Raw genomic sequence first — 22,247 nt, forward strand, 5'->3', positions numbered from 1 at the left:
TGTCACCACACAAATGTCTATGAGAACAGACATCCTTCATAATGAAGCAAACATAGTATGTACCAATCTTTGCGGATTACTAATTACCAGTTAGTAATCCTATGACCAGGAAATATTTAAATTTAGAGTTATCATCTTTTAGGTCTCATTATTATGATCTCATCATAATCCATAAAAAATTTTACTCTAAACTATGATATATCTTATTTAAACACTTAAATAGATAAAGGCCGCAATAAAAGCAAAACAAGTTTTTTATTAATATCAATGAAATCAAAGAAGATTACATAAATGTTATTCCTAAATCATCATACATGATTGGATTTAAGACACATATCTTTCAATCTCCCACTTGTACTAAAGTCAATCACTCTGATATCTAATACCTATCTTGTTTTTATGACGATCAAAATGACTTTCAGAAAGTGGCTTTGTGAGTGGATTTGCTACGTTGTTATGTGTGTCATCTATAATCACATTTTTCTTATAACATTTATTTTATAAAATTTAGAGTGGCAACAAATAATACCTTTACGTTATAAAAAGAAATTACTCCCTCCGTCCCTCCCAAATGTTTACATTTGGGTGGGGCGCAGAGTTTAAGGAAAATGATAAAATAGTAGAGGAAAGTTAAAAAAGTGAGTAAAGTAGTGGGACCGATTAATATTATATGTATAAAGTGGGTATAGTGGAGAGAAGTAGTGGATGTAGTTATTTTAAAAAATATAAAAACTTTACCATTTTTGGAAAGTTTTGAAATGTAAACAATTGGAAGGGACATCCAAAAAAGAAAAGTGTAAACAAATGGAAGGGACGGAGGAAGTATAAACGATGGTACTAGAATATCAATTATCTCTAATCATTAAGAGATGAAGTTATCGACTTGAATGAAATTTTGCAAAGAATATGTTAAAACATGATCAGCAGGAATTTGGCTACTCCATAGCACTCGCGCAGATGTGTTCGCACCTGGCCCTGTAGAATTAAATTCTCCAAAATAAAGAGTTTGCAGTGCAAAGTCCCCGGTCCAAATTAACCACCCTTGAGGATTAATACGACTTTCCAGCACACAATTTATGTACACTGCCCTTGAAAACTCCTTCCATGGGCGCCCTAGGAAACTCTTATGTACTTTTGGATTGCTGAAATACAATTCCATGTACTTCTCCGTACCATTTATCAGACAGTCCTGGAAAACAAACCCAGTTGATTGAGCCGGATCTGTTCTACTATGTGCCGCTACAACATTTTGCTCACCTTTTTCAGGATCTAGTTGTCGTGGTCGAAATAGGATGGTACAGTCTTTGAAGATTGAAACAGCATTTCCAAATATGAAATCCACAGTACCTTCAATGTGGCAAGATTTGTAGTATTGACGGAGTGCATTAGCATAAAGAGTGTCTTGATGTCCAAGAAATTCACAGTTCTCAATAATGGAAAGATCACTGTCTGATGCAAATGCTACAGCCTGATTAGCACCAATACCAGCAGTGTTTTCTATTGTGAGGTTGCTCGCCATAAAGCCATCACCCAGTACACCTGTTACAAGCGAAAAAACCCCATAAAATCTCTGCAGATTCTTTCATCTCAAGAATGAAAAACAATTCCAAGGATTATCTTAAACATTGAATTTGGAGCAGTAGCAGAAACAAGATTTATAGTGCATCCTGTAAAGGTCAACTCAAGTAGTCAAGTAACAAAAGATGATAACAACACACAAATTCACCAGCCACCACCAATACCATACCATCTAATAATAATGAATTGTTTTATTAAAAAAAATAATCTAACATCAGGTGGTACACAAAATTGAGTTGGTGTACCGTATAAACAAATTAGGCTACGCTTAAAAATGAAAATTTTGTACGGAGCATGAAATTTGTTTTATTGTCAAAATCTGGTCTCAGTCACTTGTTAAACATGCTGATATATCCACTTTAAAATAAACATTTGTTTGATAATGGAAACTTATTACATGGTCAAGAACTACTCGGGCAAAGAAGGGTGCGGAAAATGAAGAACGAGCTGAAAAGGGCAGAAACCTATTACGACTAGCACCAGATCAATAAAATAAAGATCTACAAGGCCAAGCCAATTTGTGTATATTATAAGCTAATTAAATTGAGCTTCTTTAATCACATTCCTTAAATCAATAAAACCATATGTGCTTAAAAAACTTCTAATATTACTACTAATATTGTTATATCATTACAATATTTCTGCTTAAATGACTAAAGAAGCAGTGCATTGGCATACTTGTAAACAATCTTGATTCCTTGTAATCTTTATTAAACAAAATGCTTCCAAGTTCATTGACTAGTACTCGGAAGTTGGCATTGTTGACACAAGTGGATGCAATATATAAGCAACTAATAGTTGAAATGCCGACATAAGGGAATGCAGTTGTGTTTATAAACTATCACAAAGTCAATTAAGATATGCATAAATTTATAGTTTGTTAAAGAATCAGAAATAAGGGGGTCAATGTTTTTGATTCCACGTGTAGCCCATTTTATTGAATCTGCCCAAGTCAAAGTTTATAATCCAGTTCTACCCTCGTTTCATTCAGTCTAACAAGGCGCAATGAAAAGATTAGTGTTCTAATCAAATGCCTAAGCAGACTTCTCAAAGATCCAAAAACTTCAATATGAATAACTATAGCAATAAAACTTGTTTTTTTTTCAGTACAAAACCAGTAAATGTGTTTTTCCTTTAAAATGGCAAACACCAATTTGTAACTGTATACATTATTTATTATTATACTCAAACTAAATACCAACTCCAACCCATATTAATAGTGAAATATGCAGGCACGGTTGGCAACACAATTAAGGAGCTCATATGCATTTTCCGACTTAAAAATAAATAAACATAAAAGACAAGACAAACGGACTCATAATCAATCATAGATATTGCAAAGTCTGAAAGCAGGAATTTAGAAATAAGAAGAGAAAATGAACTCACCGACGGTAGCAGAGTTCCTTGTAGAAACATTAAACTGCCCCACATTCATCGACCCGGTAATAACAGTTTTACCCATTCCATCACCCAAAAACACCACATTCTTCTTCTTAAACCCGACCCGAACCGTCTCATTATAAACCCCCTCCTTAATCCAAATCACAAACCGCCATTCGCTATCATCCACCACCTTCTCAACCGCCTCCTGAACCGTCAAGTAATCACACCCACCACTCTTACACACCGTCACATTCGCCACCAACCCCTTCGGAAACTCCACATTCCACGCCCCGGTATCCGACCCGAACCCACCTTCCCAATACCCATCACGCTCCGTTTTCGGGCCGACCCATGACCCGGTTTCATTCCCAAACAACCCATAAGCCCGAATCATACTAAGCGCGTTACTTGCAATCCCAATAGAAGAATTTAAAACCGACATAGTCTCCTTAACCAAACTACTATCATTAATGTACTTACCAAGTCCCGACAAACAACCAGCCTGGTATCCCAAACCTGCGCTCATCAACACACGTGCTGTCCGAATCTTGCCACCTGGCACAGCCACAGCCGTTGAATTAATCCTGTACTCCGAGTACGATAACGCTTCCAAACCCAACCGTGCATTCTCACTAAGATTAAAATTTCCCGCTGAAGCGTTTAGGAGAGCTAGTAACTTAACAGACGAAGTCTTGAGACTCGCTTGAGACGCAACTATTGCTGCTTCAATAACTTCAAGTGGCTCCGGCTTGGAAGAAAACTTGGAGCCGGATAAACAAGTTAGACATGAATCTGGATATCTAGTAGCATTACAAGCTTGTTCAATAACAAGTGATTGTTTGGCTGAACCATGATTGTGAAGAAAAAAGAAAAAGAACAAGAAGAGAGAAACGCTGAGAATTGAAGCCATCACAAGAACAATAACTAAAGTACGGGGTTTAGCAAGTTGTTGCATGTTGTATATATGTACGTATAGGTCATGTGTTAATTCTGGAATGTGAGAAAAGTCAGAGAGAAATGTTAGGGGGAAGGAACGTGAATAGATGGTATTAGGGGAAGTTCAATGATAGTGAGAGATTTGTTTGGCCATCTAGAATGATATAGTACAAGTACAGTACTCGGTTATTCTATGTAAGGGTTTCATTATTTATTTATTTTCTTCATAAGAGGGTTTTATTGTACTTTGTGTCGGTATGATTTTCAATTGTGCAAATTTTGTGAGTTTATTATTAATAAGTGTTTTTCTACTCAATTTATAAGTTAAATTTATAATTGATAAGTTAAATGTTAATAATAACGTATTTTTTCTTAACTTATTTTTAATTTTTTATCTTTTATTAATTTTAATTTTAAAAAATATTTTTTTAAATATTAATCTAACTTAAAATATAAGAATTAAGATTATTATATTTAAAAATTATATAGTTTAGTTCATTTAAATAAAAAAATCTGACTTATAAGTTAAATTATCCAAAACTTATAAGCATTTATCAATTTATCATTTATCAATCACTTATTCGATTTAAATTATAAATTATTTATTTTAAAATTTTCCAAACAACCACTATATTGGAATACTTGTCAACTGGTCTGGTTTGCAACTTTGCATACAAGTGACCTAAATTTATATTTATCATTTATTTAAATTTCTATTTGAATTTGAATAGGGTTTGTAAAGATCGCAAAATTTCAAAAAAATGATTATAATATTTTCATTTTTTTGGATTTTACAAACAACGTGGATTATATCCATAATGAATTAATTTATTTGTTATTATTTTCCTTTTTTTTACCATGAGATTGTGGTAGTAAGCGACGATTATTTTTAGAATTATATATTTAATTTAGAGATTAATTAATTTTTTTGTGGTAGGACCAATTTTCTGATTAAAATCTAAATTGTAGTATTTTATAAAAAAATGATAATTTAGCTTATTATTGGAATAATTATTACATGTATTTGCAATCTAAAGTGATTTTTATTTTTTTAAAGGGGTTCATTTTAAGATTATAAATAAAAAGAGTTTATTTGTTGATGTTTCTAAAATCAAAATATTTTATCTTAGATATTTATAAGTGATCTATATTTTTATTGATATTATATATATATATATAATTTTCATTAGAAAATTCTAGAGAGTCTACGGAGAGGTGTGGAATACTATGTTATCTTCCTTACCAAGAGTATAAATAATTTGTATATGATACTTATTCTTACACTAAAATTCTACTTGCACACACACCATACATATATTAGTACTGTCAACGATTTTATAGAAGGACAATAAAAGTTGAATTGGGGTTTCAAGGAAGGAACCAGAGATTTGACGTGGATTTCATCTAAGATATCTAATATTAAAGAAAAAACTCCTTTTTTACCTTTATACCCTTTATCTCCTTAACAAATTAACGCTTGTTAAGGTAATTCATGTAATTGCTGTATCAAAAAATCGGGTTACTGGACTCCATATCCGGCCCAATTTTAAAAAAAAATACTCGATACAGTATAACTATATATCCGTTTCAGTTTAAAATTTTCCGATATGTATACTGGAGATTTGGCATGATTCTTGCCATTTGATTAATTTGAATTAAATTACTGATATTGATTTTGAAAGAAAAACACATGTCATACAATCAGTATTATGAATTGGGCCTAGAATTCTTGGAAACATGATATTCTTCTTATCCTCCGTCGGAATATATTCAAGCAACACCAATCAACGGAGGTTGCGGAGAAGGAAGGCGAGTTTGTAACTAATGTATTTGTAATAGAAGAAAAGACTCAAAACCCTACAACACTCTCTCTCCCTCCCTCTCCCTCTCTCTCTATATATATATACATATATGTACACACACACACTTCAGTATTGTGTGTAATTAAATTGAGATTCTTTTCGTAATTCAGATTTTGATCTTTAAATTTTGAGTGATTGGGCATGTTTGCAGGGTTCAATTTATTAGGTTATATCTTCGTATCCTTCACTCTATATTATAGCACTTTCGAATACTGTTATGGGCTCTTTTATTTGGTATTTTTGTTCATTAATTTAATAGATGCCGAATATCACTTCTTTATAAGTTGAATACTCATTCTGACAGTTGTAGTGATTGTAGGCATCAATGAATAAAGATCTACTGTCACGACCCGAAAATTTAACCAAAAGATAACAACCGATAAGTATAATTATTACAAACGGTTGATCACAACATAATCCAAGATCGCAAAGGTTTAGTGTTTGAACAAACCAACCCTAACAACTATTACAGCTTATATAGAACCATTGAGCCTCACACAGACACGGCTAAACAACCTGAGCTCGCACATAGGTCTCAGCAGCTCCATTGGTAGACTTACAAGCAGTCTGCTTGAATCTAACCATACTTGTTAGCTGAAATAACATGGGATAAATAGCAAGGAGTGAGCCAAATGCTCAGTAAGAGATATAATGAAACAGAAATTAACAATATAATAAGTCATAATTCAATGAAAGGCAGATGGAATCATTATTCAAGTCAAAACATTTTTAAATAAAGACATTGCTCAAAATCATTTTATGACGCTACAGATTACAGCCGGTGATCAGCCGCGAAGTAATCCTGAACCTTGCCGGATTCTAACAAAATCTGATTGGAATCCCTAGGCAACTTTAAAGCCTAATATACAAGTGTGAAAGGGACTTGCGTCTTAGTCCAATTCATTAATCTCAAGAAAATGTTTATTCGTTTGAAAATTTCTATTTTAAGCAAGTATCTTTTGTAAAATTTGATGTCATGGGTGATCTTCCGAAGATTCTAAGTAAGAATATCAATTATTCCAGTTTCAAGGGATTCTAGGAAATAGAATTACAATCAAAAGTTAAAGGATTAGAAGTATAAGGATCTTATCAAGAAAAGAATCATCATCTTATAATTGGGGTCATTGGAGACGAAAGATCAATCATTCAAGAGCAGGAATAACTAATCATGGGAATATCGCATAATTCAAAAGATCAAGAATCATAATCATGATATCAAAAGGTTCAATGACTAAGAAATTATTAAAAGAACCATGACTATTATCAATAGGTTAAGGCAACCAGTTGTACAAAACGAGTTATAAAATAAGGGGAGGGGCACTTGCCTTTACTAAGGTCCTTAGCTAACAAACAAAAACAACCTTGAGCTCCCTACTTGACTTTGATGGCAAGAGTCTTTCCTCTATCTTCTCTTGAACCTACACACATAATAAATCTCGTCACTAAACATACCCTATACTTATACGCCATACGACCCCAATGCAACATATAGGTCTTATACACACGATTATACTTATTATCATGCATCTCTACCATATAATCACTTAGCGCACATAATCACATATAATTACATGTAGTCACATAGCAATATGGAATTTAGTTCACATAATAATACGAGTATCGGACGATCTCAAGACATTTTATCCTTGAACACTCGATTCCTCGTATATCTCATTTCTAGTCACCCAAGTTTACAATCCCAAGTATTATAACCCAATTCTCTTGATTCATTCTTAGCATATTATATCCTACTGGCATTAATCTATCTTATAAGTGTCAAGTCGCACCTAGGACTCACCTAATTGAACTCATAAACACCTTACACAAACCCAACCTTCCCGAAAGCACCATTCGGCAGCACCTTGTGTGCCTTGGAAAAAATGAACCAATATACTTTGTGCATTCACTCAAATATGATTTTTCCTAACTCCTAACTCATAAAACTAACTCCTAAACTTGGTTTGACACTAAGGCCTCACTTGGGCCTACCTATGATTTCCTATGAAGTTGACACAATTATGCAGTTGCAACTTTACGAATTGCCCTGTTTTACCCAACTTAAACCCCCCTAATATTGCTCCAAGGTTGATTCTAATGGCTTGATAACCTTCCCTAGACTCCATTAAACATTTACCTATCAAGGCCTGGGGAATGCCTACCCAAAACCAACCTAAATTGGACCCTAATCACTCTTACTCCAAAACTGTCCCTATTTTGGGTTGTTCTCGATTTTACACCAATGCACCCATCAAAATATAATGTTTTCCTCAATATATGGCTACTGGACTTAATCTTATATCAATTCCCAGCACTCTGGAGTTTGGGCCTCCTAGGGCCTCACTAATGCTCACTCAAAACTCACCAAACTTGACAAAATCTCAACTCATAACTCGAACTACGCTACCCTTTTCTCCTTGATTCTTAAACCAACTTCACAACAAAGAAAACAAAAAATAAATCACTAACCATCTTGTTCTTACTATTATCTACTTATGAGATCATCCCATACTCTAAAATTATCAAAATTGACTAGTATATAAGCACAACTAAGCATGCATGACACTTAATCATGTTTTCGAGTTAATCATGCATATATTCGAATATAAACCTCATGTAAAATCATAATTTAAACTAAATAAGTTCACTTAACAATTTAACATACTTTATTTAAGAAAAATAAGATATTATCTAGTGCATGCAAGTCAAATTCGAAGCCAAAACATATGCACTTAACCATGGAATAGCTAGTCACAAAGGTACAGTATATGCATCTAAAATTTAGTACCAAAACCAACATGCAAGTACTCATACATCTATATCTCAAGTAAAACATGATATGCAAGAGTTTTAAGCTAACATGCATGACTATAACTATAGAGATCATTGACATGCAAGAGTTTTAAACTAAGTGATCTACTTAAAATCATGATTCTTAACACATAACTTTCCAAATCAACACATCAACCAAAAACCTATTTCATTCGGCTCCTTAAGAGTCATGGACAAATGAGTATGGGTGGAATGAGGTTTGTATGAGTGTGATATACTCAAGACTTGACATTCACAACCTTTTCTAATTTAACTCTTAGTCTAGACCTTAAATTCATAAGAACAAAGGCCCTTCACTTGAGTTTTGGAATCATCTCTAACATGCAACACTTAAATAATCAAACTTTCATGTAAAACATATATGAATGGGTTGGACAAGGATTAGAGAGTTGGATTACACAATAATCTTGATGGATTGAATGAAAAATTGAGGGGATGGTGTGTGTGTGTGTGTGTTCGGCCGAGAGAGAGAAATGGAGCGGGGGGAGAAAAAAAAGTGAGTTAATTGAGTGGAGTGATCAAAATGATTACCTTGGTCACTTGGTGGGTTTATATGTGCTATTATAGGTAGTGGGGTTGAGTTATTTGATTACCCTTCCACTACACTAATTAAAATATGCATGCAAGGCCATGCTAGTAATTTGGATAGTAGAAAAGATGTTAGTGGGGTTGGAAATGACATTGGTGTCTCTCTCTCCTTTTGGATGATCAAATGCATCCAAGGGCACATTATTGAAGGGTTTTAGCACATAAACGCAGCGAAAACGTAAATTTAATCTTAAAAAAACCGAAACCCTCCGCAGAATCCATGCGAAAAAATAATATTTAATTCGTAGTTCAGTGTGTTTACCTTAAGAAGCTTTACGTTAATGGAAAGATGGAGGTCTTTAATAGCGATCCAAGAACGATGAACGGAGATCCTTAGCAGCTGCTCCTCAAGTGTGAAGCACTCCACCGGTATCCACCAAGAAAATGATGTAATGAAGGAGGAGGAGATGGAGAGAATTAGGGTTTTGTAAATCTTTTTGGTTTAGGCAAAAATAGGGTTTATAATAGTATTATTTATAGGCAAAATTTTCAGCTGAAAATTTTGCCATAAAATATTATTATTATTAACCCTTTATTATTCTCACTAATAATTAAAACACCTTTTAATTATTAATCCTTTTTCTAAACTCTTTAGAAATAATTCTCTCACTTGATTTAATTTCCAAAAATTAAATTCTTAATTAATAATATTAAGAACCTTTTCTTAATTAATTTATAATCAATTAAATCTCATTTAATCAATTATTAAATTTGCCAATTAATTATTTATTTCATAAATAAATAATTATCAGCAATTATTAATTAATTCCTCCACCATTAAATCATTCTCTTTTATGGTGTGACCCTGTAGGTTCAATATTAAGCCGGTAGTAGAAATAAATAATAATACAACTATTTTATCATTATTTATATAAATTCTCTAATTCATTAAATATGATTAATTAATTAATCATATTTATTCTACATCGTGAGGGATACTTCTCAGCATATCGCGACTATCCGGATAATACGAATTCACTGCTTAGAATACCAAGAACCTATTCAGTGAGTAGTTACCGTACAATTAATTCCTTCTACCCTGCAATGTCACGATTAAATACAAGGCATGGAACTTGTGTCAAGCCTATCTTATTTAATCACTTGCTTTCCCATTCACTATGCTTAGTTCTATTTAATGTAAATTAGAAACTCCTTTCTAATTTTATTCACTCTGGCCATAGATTTCTGAACTAGCATAAGTGGATCAGCATTGAACATTCTTTTCCTTCACTGGAAGGGGTAGATCCTTTATTGATCATACACTATCTTCGTGTACAAATTCCTATACCCAGTAGAGCCCTTATAATTGTCCCTGGAGACTAAGAACTAAACCAAAGCATAGTTCAGTGTACACAAGATGACTATGATGACCTCAAGTCTAAGGATACTTGTACAACTATCACTATGTGAACAACTGCTGATACGTGAGTGAACTCCATCAGTTGTTCAGCTGTGTGAGTCATGTTCAGTGAACTTATTCTATAATAAGCACCTACATACTAGCTATAGTGTCACCACACAAATGTCTATGAGAACAGACATCCTTCATAATGAAGTAAGCATAGTATGTACCGATCTTTGCGGATTATTAATTACCAGTTAGTAATCCTACGACCAGGAACTATTTAAGTTTAGAGTTATCATCTTTTAGGTCTCATTATTATGATCTCATCACAATCCATAAAAAGCTTTACTCTAAACTGTGGTATATCTTATTTAAACACTTAAAATAGATAGAACCCGCAATAAAAACAAAAACAAGTCTTTTATTAATATCAATGAAATCAAAACAGATTACATAAAAGTTATTTCTAAATCCTCATACATGATTGGACTAAGGACATATCTCTTTCAATCTCCCACTTGTCCTAAAGCCAATCACTCTGGTATCTAATACCCATCTTGTCTTTATGACGATCAAAGTAACTTTGAGAAAGTGGCTTTGTGAGTGGGTCTGCTACGTTATTATGTGTGTCAACTCTCTCGATGTTGACATCTCCTCTTTCAACAATCTGAATTGTACCACCATTCAGAGTAAACATGTACCCTGACATGGATTTTCTATCACTTTCTGATTGAAAACTAGAGTCAGTATAACCCTCTATTTTTAACTCAGATTCACCACCAAAAACAAGAAAAATGTCCTGAGTCCTTCGCAAGTACTTAAAGATATTTTTCACTGTTTTCCAGTGGTCTTCACCTGGATTGGACTGATATCTGCTCGTCACACTAATTGAATAAGCAACATCAGGCCTTGTACACAACATCGCGTACATGATAGATCCTATTGCTGAAGCATAAGGAATCTTACTCATACGCTATCTTTCCTCAGGTGTCTTAGGAGACATTTTTTCGGAAAGAGACACTCCATGGCTCATCGGTATGAGACCACTTTTGGAGTTTTCCATGCTAAACCTTTTAAGCACTTTCTGGATGTATGTACCCTGGGTAAGACCTATCATTCTTCTAGATCTATCTCTATAGATCTTCATACCGAGAATGTAGGATGCTTCTCCCAAGTCCTTCATGATGAAGTTCTTTGATAGCCATACTTTGACTGATTGCAGCATCGGTATATCATTTCCTATAAAAAGTATGTCATCTACATACAATACAAGAAATGTTACCGCGCTCCCACTAACCTTCTTGTAGACACATGGTTCATCTATGTTTTTGATAAAACCTCTTTGATTGTCTCATCAAAACGGATGTTCCATCTACGAGAAGCTTGCTTTAAACCATATATGGTTCGCAGCAGCTTACACACTAGGTGTTCATTTCCCTTGGAAAGAAAACCCTCTGGTTGTGTCATATACACATCCTCCTCAAGTTCCCCATTGAGGAAGGCCGTTTTCACATCCATTTTCCAGATCTCATAGTCGTAGTAAGCAGCAATCGCAAGCAAAATCCGAATTGATTTTAACAGGGCTACAGGCGAAAAAGTTTCATTAAAGTCAATCCCTTGCCTTTGTTTGAATCCTTTTGCCACGAGCCTGGCCTTATAGGTCTCCACCTGGCCATCTGCTCCAATCTTTCTTTTGTATACCCACTTGCACCCAATAGGCTTAACACCTTCAGGCGCCTCAACCAGAGTCCATACTTGGTTGGTATACATAGATTCCATTTTGGATTTCATGGCACTATGCCATTTCTCTGAGTCAACACTACTCATAGCCTCATTATAGGTCACAGGGTTGTCATCATCAATGATTGATAACTCATTGTCATTCTCAATGACAAGGCCATAATACCTCTCAGGTTGGCGAGACACTCTCCCTGTCCTACGAATGGGCTATTCCACAGAAGGTTGTTCAGTCTGAACAGGTGTTTCCACTTGATCCGTAGTAGTTTGTGCTTCTTGAACTTCATCAAGTTCAATTTTGCTCCCACTGTTTCCTTCAAGCATAAACTCCTTTTCCAAGAAGGTAGCATGTCTGGAGACAAACACCCGATTATCGGTGTAAAAGTAATACCCCAAAGTCTCTTTAGGATATCCCACAAAATTACATTTTACGGATCGAGATTCCTGCTTATCTGGGTCAACTTTCTTGACATAAGCTGGACATCCCCAAATCTTAACGTGTTTAAGACTCGGTTTCCTTTCTTTCCATATCTCATATGGTGTTTGAGGAACAGATTTGGAAGGCACCTTATTCAGTAAATATGCTGAGGTTTCTAATGCATAACCCCATAGGAATACTGGAAGATTCGCATAGCTCATCATGGACCGAACCATGTCTAACAAAGTTCGATTTCTCCTTTCAGATACCCTATTTAACTGTGGAGTATATGGAGGAGTCCACTGAGAGACTATACCATTTTCTTTGAGATAATCTAGAAACTCTCCATTCAAGTATTCACCACCTCGATCTGATCGAAGAGTTATAATACCGTGTTTGGTTTGTTTCTCCACTTCATGTTTATATTCTTTGAACTTTTTAAAGGCTTCAGACTTGTGTTTCATCAAATACACATATCTGAATCTAGATCTATCATCTATGAAAGTAATAAAGTATGAAAATCCACCCATGGATTGCGTAGACATTGGTCCACATACATCTGTGTGTACCAATCCTAGCAAATCTGCAACCCTCTCTCCATGTCCACTAAATGGAGATTTGGTCATTTTACCCAATAGAAAAGACTCGCATGTAGGATATGATTCAAAATCAAAGGGGTCAAGTAACCCTTCCTTATGCAATGTCCGCAGTCTATTTTCACTATTATGACCTAGCCTATAGTGCCATAAATAGGTCAGATTTTCATCATCTCGTTTTCTTTTATTAGTTTGTTCAATCTGAAATAAATCATGCTCTACGTCACATACATACAGACCATTATTTAAAATGCCACGTCCAAAAAGAACATTATCTCTAAGGATAGAACATTCATTATTCTTAATAATAAATGAAAAACCATCCACATCCGACATAGGAATAGAAACAATATTCCTCACAATAGAGGGAACGTAATAACAATTATTCAAAATAATAGTCTTGCCAGTAGGCATATGTAAACTAAATGATCCTACAGATATGGCCGCAACCCTTGCTCCATTGCCCATACGTAGAATCACCTTATCTTTTTCAAGAGTCCTACTTCCCTTTAGTCCTTGTAACGAATTGCAAATATGAGAACCACAGGCGGTATCTAATACCCAAGTAGAAATTTAACCTAGTGACATATTAACTTCGATCATGAACATGCCTGAATCAGAAGCGGTAGTCTTACTACCCTTCTTCTTCTTCAATTCTGCAAGGTACACCTTGCAATACCTCTTCCAGTGCCCCAACTTGTTACAGTGAAAACAAACAGCTAAATTAGGACCAGTCAACTTGTGAGCATCTAGTATGCTCCGGAGTGATAGTGCAGAAGACATGACGAATATAGTAAATCTGTAAATGATAAACACATAACAACACTTAGAAAATATTCAATTTCATTTCAAAACACTATATGAATCGGGTCTTTATTCATAAGTGTCTCCCACTAGTTTATCTAATTTTTTCAACCCCCTAAGTGAAAATTAAGCATTCATAATGCTAGTGGGAATAGGGATCCTACATTCCATCACACAACCTCGGCTGTGGCACGAAACGTCATGTGATGTTCAATAGGCAGACAACTCTTGTCAATTACATCTTATGTTATTCCCTAATATAAGTTTAGCCTCTTGAATAATTGAGTCATGACTGTGGCACGACAAACTCAATATTCTAAGTCAAGTCTAACCCAACATTTCGTACAATTGAATCAGTCTCCAACGACCCACGGCTGTAGCACGTATCGACCTCTAGATTCTAATTCAATGTACACATCTCTATGTAATAGACAAGTATTTCTTATTTTGAAATCAAAGCCCTCGGCTGTAGCACGAAACGACAATGATTTAAAAATAAGAACCACTTTCTACCATGTTGGAAGGCTATGACCGACACAAGCCCGTTGTGTCATTGGCCAATTACTACTTGATATTATTTAATTTTAGAGGGATTATATTACGTTACAATCATAATCATATTATAAAGAGATTCTTCTTTTTAAATTAAATATTTCAAATCAATAATCGATAATCAGATAATTCCCAGATCGGGTGGAGCATTGTCAAGAGGCGTCACTTAATAACCCTTTCTTACAGATAGAAATCTGTTATTGACAGAATCATTCTTTCTCTCAATATTGAAAATTCATATTCAATTACGTGTTTCATAAACACAAGAATCTCATGATCGTATTCATAATATTTATTATTAAGGCAAGAAACGATTCATATTCTAGATTTTCTAGAGCACGCCTTATATTGATTTAAGTTCACCTAAATCTATCATCGCATGGTAAACATAGGCATATATCTCATATATGAAATTAAATAAAAAAGTAAATGTAAAGTGCAATAAAGTAAATGTGTTTGGTTATGACCCCATCCTATGTGATCTTTATCAAGCTCATGATAAAGATCAAGGTCAATCTAATATGGTGATGGAAATAAATACAACTACTTATTACATAAGTCTTATTCTTTGTTTAGACTTCTTGTATGCCTCGTCTTCTTCTTTGTATCACCTCCATTGGATAGCCTTCTTGAGTCTTTAATTACATTACATGATTGAAAGTAAAACTAATCTAATGAACTTACAAGAATAACTCGAGTTACATTCGAGATTTATGATTACAAAGATTGACGACATGCAAGTCGTATTTAAAACCAAAACCAAAACCATTACACTAAGGTCGAAAGACCATAACCATCCACCATGCTCATACAACCACTACTAGAAATATGGGATCAGACATCGGTTCAGAACCGATGTTAAAAAAAATCTGAACCGATGTCTTCGCGTGTGATGTTAAATGTCATCAGCCTTTGACATCGGTTAACAGCCGATGTTTATTATAGTGCTATACATCGGTTCTAAGATTAAAAGTGATGTCTTTGCAACAAATTTCAGCTTATATTACAGTATTTCTAGGTGAATATGAGTATACTATGAGGTATTTATCCATTAAAACATGAAACCTACAAGCTCTAAAAGCCATTTATTAAAATTCTTTCGAACAAACCGATGTGAAATGCTTGATCAGACATCGGTTAGATTAGTTGCCCGATGTGAAATGTTTGATCAGACATCGGTTAAATTAGACCCCCATGTGAAATGATGGATACGACATGGGTGTTCTTCACGAAACCGATGTTAAATCTTTTTGTTTAACATCAGCCAATTTCTTTAACCGATGTTATTTGACTTAAAATACATTGAGTTTTTTTTCAAAACCGATGTCAAATGACTATTTCACATTAGTTTTTTTAGTTTTTTTCGTTTAATATTATTTTGTATGATGTCTTTTGTACATTTTTTACATCGATTTACATGTACCATTGTGATGTTAATGTTCTGTAAATTGCATGCCATCCTGGTACTATTTACAGCCACTGGGAACCAAAACAATGCAAAGTAATATCCCTTTTATCTTATATTCTTCTTGATGCATCCAAATGGGACTAAAGCAAATACACACTTCCATCGATTGTGCATCTCTGCGCTGTGCAGGTACATCTGATCAAATTGCTGTCTCTGCACATAACCAGTTGTCAGTTGTCACTTATATCTCATTTATAATATTAGCTGACTTCTAGTTTACTCTCAGTTTCAATTTATATATATGTAGCTCCACTACACAGACCAAAATGGAGATAAAAACAAGTATAGAAACATTGTTTCAGCTACATGGGTAAAATATTTTACATTGTCGTTTCTTTGAAGTGAAACGCTTCTTTCTCATCTGCAAAACGCTTCTTCCTCATCAACTACCTCATATATAATTAGCGTCACAATATTAACAATATTATAAATAACTAGATATCCTAAAGACTAATGATTCAAACATATACATAAAAAGTCAAATACACAACATAAAACATATTTACTAAGCAACCTTGTAAACATTAAGAGTACTTTCGGTCGCCTCTTTCCTCTTATCAGCAACACTATGAATATCAAGTGAATAAATCATGCTTCTCTATCTCTAATAAACATACAGATTTTTCAGATTTACACATAAAAAGTTAAAACACCTGGCCCGCATAGACTTATTCTCTCTAACTTGTCCGAGCCATATAACAGCTTCTCGAAACCATATGGAAAAGAGTTCCCATATGGAAAAGAGTTCCCTGCAACAATCGAGAGACAAAGTGAAACATAAAAAAAAAGAGAACGAGGGAGAAAGAAGGTAAGAGAGGGGGTAAACATATAAATTAACCAACTATATATAAATATATATATATACATCTATAAAATTAAAATTTACTAAAAGAATATTAAAATTGGAACTTAATCGGACGAAACCCAGGGTTCCTTTCAAGCTCTAAAACTGCTATCAAGGACTAAGCTTACCAATTTGAAGCTGGATTTGATGCTTAATTAGGTCAAATTTCAGAGTCATTTCTGTAGTTTTCAATTAGGGTTTGTAAGAGGGAGTGGTGAGAAAGGAGAGAACGATGAGAGATGAGGGATTTTGTACTAGTTCTAAATTAGGGTTTATAAAAAGGAATGACGAGAAAAGAGAGAAAGATCATAGAGATGAGTCGGAGGGTTTGAGATGAAGTTGGGGTTTGAGAGAGAGAGAGAGAGAGTTTCCATCTTGAAAGAGAGAGAGAATGGGGGTGTGAGCAAATAGGGGTTATAATTTTGGACAGTGAAAAAATATGTGTAAAGGGGGGAAATAATTTTTTCTGTAAAAAAGGGGGCAAATTTTGGCTCTGAAACGGGGGAAAATGACAAGTTAATTTAATTTTTTTAAAATTGGTCATAGACAACGGTTTGTAAAAATGACCGATGTCAAAGTTAGTGTTAGGTCACACTATCACTGTAGAGGGGGTGAATACAGTGTTTATTACAATCAAATCGAACTTCAAGAACTTAAGTAACAGAAAACAAACTTTATTGAAACAATAAACTCTGTTACAATCTGGAACTGTTATCTCTCAGTGATGAAAAAAATATCACGAGAGCTGCTAGGGTTACAGTAAATAATATTCTCAATAATGATAACACTTCTAGTGTAAACCCTATGTCTGTGTTTATATATTACACAGTTACAAGATAATCGCTAATTGATATGTAATATAATTCTGCTTCCTAATATATATCAATCAGATATCTTTTATTCCAAGTATTCCATTCTTTATGGAATTCCTTCTTCATGCATATCTCTTCTTATGTTTATCTTGATCTTCTTAACTTTAATCAGCTGCTGTCCTTATCTGATCGTCCTTCAGCACTTAAGTTCTGATATCTATCTCCTGATGCTTATCTCCTGATAACATAAGTACTGATATCCCTTAAGTCCTGACGTCCAGTATAAGTACTGATCAGCTAAGTACTGATTTGTCCTGTTCAAATAAGATCTGAAATCTAAACATAAAACATATTAGCCATGACATTATCAAATATATCTAACAATCTCCCCCAACTTGTAAATTAGCAAAATATACAAGTTTAACAGATATTTGATGATGTCAAAAACATTAAGTACAAATGCATGAGAATTAGACAAGATAACTACAACTTACAGTCCTTAAAGCTTTTACCAATTCAACTTCTGATAACAACTTTAGTTTGTATACCCATCAGAATTTAAGCAGTTATAGATCTTCGACTTGGCTTCATCATTTTCTGATCTCTCTGATGTCAGGAGTTGTTCTGAGATAATTCTTCAACAACCATTTCTCAGCATATCTGAGTTCATCAATCATTCTCCGTTTGACATCTTTAAGCTCTGCAGTATCTTCACCAGTTTGAAATATTGCGGCTCTGAGATCATTAATCTTTGCTTTTCTCAACTCCTGATCTAGTCTTATGACATAGGCTTTGTCAGACTCTAGATTAAACTCAAGCCCCTTAATACCAAGATATGTTCTGATCTGTGCAGTATTAGACTTCATATCAACAATATCACCATTGTGATTTCTGTACTTTGGAACATATATGCTGTCAGACTTAACAGAATAAAGTCTTTTCTGTCTCTGAATCTGTTCTTTCAAATAGTTTGCAGCAGTCCCTGTCAATCTGTCATCCACTTGAAGTAAGAATAATACATGCTCCAATTCTTCAAAATACTTCAATGGAATGGCATTTTGTCTTATATGATATACCCTACCATCTGTCATGAAATACAACAAGATGTGTTCCTTCAAGTAGGTATGGTAAACCATTTGTACAGATTCCAGTTGATTCAATCTTTCAGGAGTTGCTCCAATACCTGGTTCACTCAAGGAAGTTGGATCATTGGTAGTGTTGTGTACTCTTCTTTCATCAGCACTTCCCAATCCAGTTTTATCTCTTGCTTCCTTTCCAGTAACTACTCTAGCTTCAAAACGACTTGCAGTAGTCTTCAAAGATTGAGTTTGTTTTGCCTTAGTGAATCCTGGTAGGAGTGTTTTTGATCTTCCTTCTGATATCAAGTTAACTTGAGCTGTGTCAGAGGTTACTTGCTTCTTTTGAATATCAGAACTTTTAATTTCTTGACTCTGAACAACTTGAGCTGTGTCAGAGGTTGTTTTAAGAACTTTTCTTGAAGTCAGAGCAAGATTATCTTCTTTATCAGTAATTTCTTCATCAACAGGAGGTACATAAACTTTAACAGGTTCACCAACCTTTTCTTTACCCTTGGATCTTGGATCTATCTTTGGTTGTGATTTAGCAAATGTTGCTTCAGTTTGTGCCTTTTCTTTAATCACAATACCTTTCAGTTTTGGAAGTGACTTTTTACCAGAAGCTTCAGATTTAGATGTGGCTTTCTTTGATTTAAGTCTAGCTTCTTCTTCCTTTAAACTTTCTAAGTCCATTCCTGGATTTTCTTGAAGAAATAACTGTCTTGACATTTCTTCATCAAGATCTAGAAGTTCATCAGAATTTATTCTTTTACCAGTATCAGAACTTATTCTCTTCCCAGTATCAGAACTTATCCTGTGACTTGCAATTTCAGCATTTCTTGATGAGAATCTTTTACCTTGACTATGACCTCCACCCATTCCAGAGTTTCCTTGGTCATCTTTTTCATCATCCTTTCCTTGCAGTGTCTTGTCATCCTTGCATTTGGACTTAATTACTTTCTCCCCCTTTTTGGCATCAACAGGAAGTAGAAGAGAGATAAGCAATTCCACTGAAGATTGGATTTCAGTCAATTGTGATTGCTGAGAAGCTTGATTTTGCAGAATTTGATCAATCTGTGCTTGTTGACGATCTTGAGTCTTCTCAATATAAGCAATCCTGTCAATAGAAGGTTGAAAGAACTTTTTCTTATCAAGTTTCCAAACTTGTTCCTGCTTGATAAAGTTCTCCTGAATCTTGTGTATTTCTGCATGAGTGGTTGAATGAAGACCTTGTAGATGTTTAGTACTCAATGCAGTGACACGAAGCTGGGTTTTGAAATCATCAGAATTTAATATTTCATCAGCTTTAGTCAAGTGCTCAGTAAGATGTAACGCAGATGGAATACATGAAACTGAGTTCCATTCCTTAGTCCACTCCTGTCCTGCAGGAGTTTCACTCCAAGGCACTGGTGGTTCCTCTGTAACAAACTTCGTTACTAGTTCAGACTTAGAAAGAGGAATGTGTCCTGAAGGACCTGCTGCATCAGTATTTGCAGTTGGAGCAGCATCACCAGTATCTCCAGCATGTGCAGCATCAGAACTTATAGAATCAGTATCATCTGATATAATAGCAGTGTGAGTAGCAATGGAGGCGTCAGCATCCTCTAATTGCTGATCTGATGCTAAGTTCTGATCAACAGCCATATCCTGATGCTCACCTAAAGTCTGATCATCAGTGTCTAGATGCAGAGAAGGTGACTTAGATAATTCCGGAGTTTGAATAGCATCAGGAACAGGTGTTGGCAAAAGATTTGTTGTTGTTGGAGCTTCTAAGAGAATTACTCCAGGCACAACTAAGTGTTGATCAGCATTATCAGCACTTGTGCCTTGATTACCAAGAGACACAGATGGGAAATTAGCCTTGTCAGATACAGTTTCCTGAGATGGAGTGGATGGAGAAGAAGTAACTGGATCAAATTCTTTTTCTTGTGAGATCAGAGATTCCTGATCCCCTTCCTTAGCTGCTTCCTCCTCATCATCTGAAACTGGCCTTTTTGCCCTCTGTTTCTTGTATTTCCTTGGTAATTTAGAGTCCTTGGAAGTTTCAGGAATTGTCATTTTTCTAAGCCTCTTGAGAAGCTTAGATCCTCCAAGTTCAGAATCCTTCTGAGAAATCGCTTTCTCAGCTTCATTTACCACAGGTTCTGAAGAAAGAATCTGTTCTTCAGAATCTGATGCATCTCTCAAAGTAATCCTTCTCTTCTTCTGAGGTGTTTGAGAAACAGTCTTTGTTCTCTTTGGCTTAGAAGATGTAGGCTTCACATATGACTTGAGATATGTTCTGAGAGATGGTTGAGAGGTTTGAGGTGGCTGAGTAGAGGTGGTAGGTGCTGATGAACTAGGTTCTGATGTTTGAACATCAGGATAAAGTGCAGTGTACTTCACAGGATCATAGGTGATTAAGGCTTGTTTGACAGAGAAAGGTATTAAGAGGGGTCGTAACACAGCCTTTTTATTATCAGAAGATAATAAATCAGTAAAAGCTCTCTTAGCTATTCTGAAAGATGGAATGAGATCACCAAAATTTTGGGGCGGATTACCACAAAAACTATAAATAAGCTGACAAAATCTTGCAAAATATACAGTATTGCGATCTTCTGTCATCCTATCCCCAATAAAACCTAAGACTGCTCGTGCATAATCAAAATCAGTGTGATTTAGAAGTGCATACCCGATTTGTTGGCTGAATATGGGAATTGCATCAAAATTTGAACATTTGTTGGCGAAAGCTTTAGTAATGCAATCAAAGAAGAAACTCCATTCCCTCCTTATGAAAGATCTCTTCAACTGTCCAAGCTTGGTCAATGTTCCTTCATATCCCAGACTAACCATCATGTTTTGAAGAACTGAGTCATCAACAGTAGAATAAACACAGTCCTCAGGTAGCTGTAATGCCTGTCTAACTGTAGACAAAGTCACAACATACTCATCTTCCCCTGATGAAAATATTATACTTGGGGACCCTTGAGCACCACCATTGTCATATACTCCACTCCTCCAAAACTCCAGTACTTGAACTCCAGAAATGGATGTAGGCTCAGTTAGAGCAAACCCAATATCAGAACTAGTGAGAAAGTCCTGAATGAAATGAAGTTCAGAGGGTGCCTCTGTAGTGTTTAGTATCGCAGAGAAGTTATTAGGAACAAACTTTGCTCCATCAAAGAGAATATCCTTGGGTGCCATTATGTTTGGAAAGAAATCGGTAACCTGTAATGTGTTTGAGAAAATGCCTCTTAAAAGAAAATCGTCAGTAGATGAGAGAGTTGAAAAGTAAAGAGAGAGATAAAATATAAAGGTAAATAAAAGATTTGACAATCTTTGCTCTCTTTTACTTATACACAAAAAGTAACCGTTGAGGACACATGGCGAACATGCATTTAAAAGTAGTGGTAAATACCTTGACACCTGTTATACATAGA

General features: G+C 34.9%; 1 protein-coding gene across 1 annotated transcript; it reads right to left on the bottom strand.

Annotated features, from left to right (window-relative positions):
* Positions 1-812: 812 nt before the first annotated feature.
* On the bottom strand, positions 813-4,034 carry LOC141720362 (putative pectinesterase/pectinesterase inhibitor 51). Its single transcript, XM_074522722.1, has 2 exons — positions 2,965-4,034; positions 813-1,539 (listed from the first exon to the last, which is right to left on the bottom strand). The coding sequence occupies exons 1-2, from the start codon at positions 3,914-3,916 to the stop codon at positions 863-865; spliced, it is 1,629 nt and encodes a 542-aa protein (XP_074378823.1). The 5' UTR covers positions 3,917-4,034; the 3' UTR covers positions 813-862.
* Positions 4,035-22,247: the final 18,213 nt, after the last annotated feature.

The sequence above is a fragment of the Apium graveolens genome, chromosome 4, assembly GCF_009905375.1.
Source record: "Apium graveolens cultivar Ventura chromosome 4, ASM990537v1, whole genome shotgun sequence".
Classification (NCBI taxonomy): domain Eukaryota; kingdom Viridiplantae; phylum Streptophyta; class Magnoliopsida; order Apiales; family Apiaceae; genus Apium; species Apium graveolens.

Excerpts from the sequence above, each read along its gene's own strand:
- LOC141720362 (XM_074522722.1), bottom strand. The coding sequence starts at position 3,916 with ATGCAACAACTTGCTAAACCCCGTACTTTAGTTATTGTTCTTGTGATG. Across the intron at positions 1,540-2,964 it reads AAGGAACTCTGCTACCGTCG|GTGTACTGGGTGATGGCTTT; the intron begins GTGAGTTCATTT and ends CGCTTGTAACAG.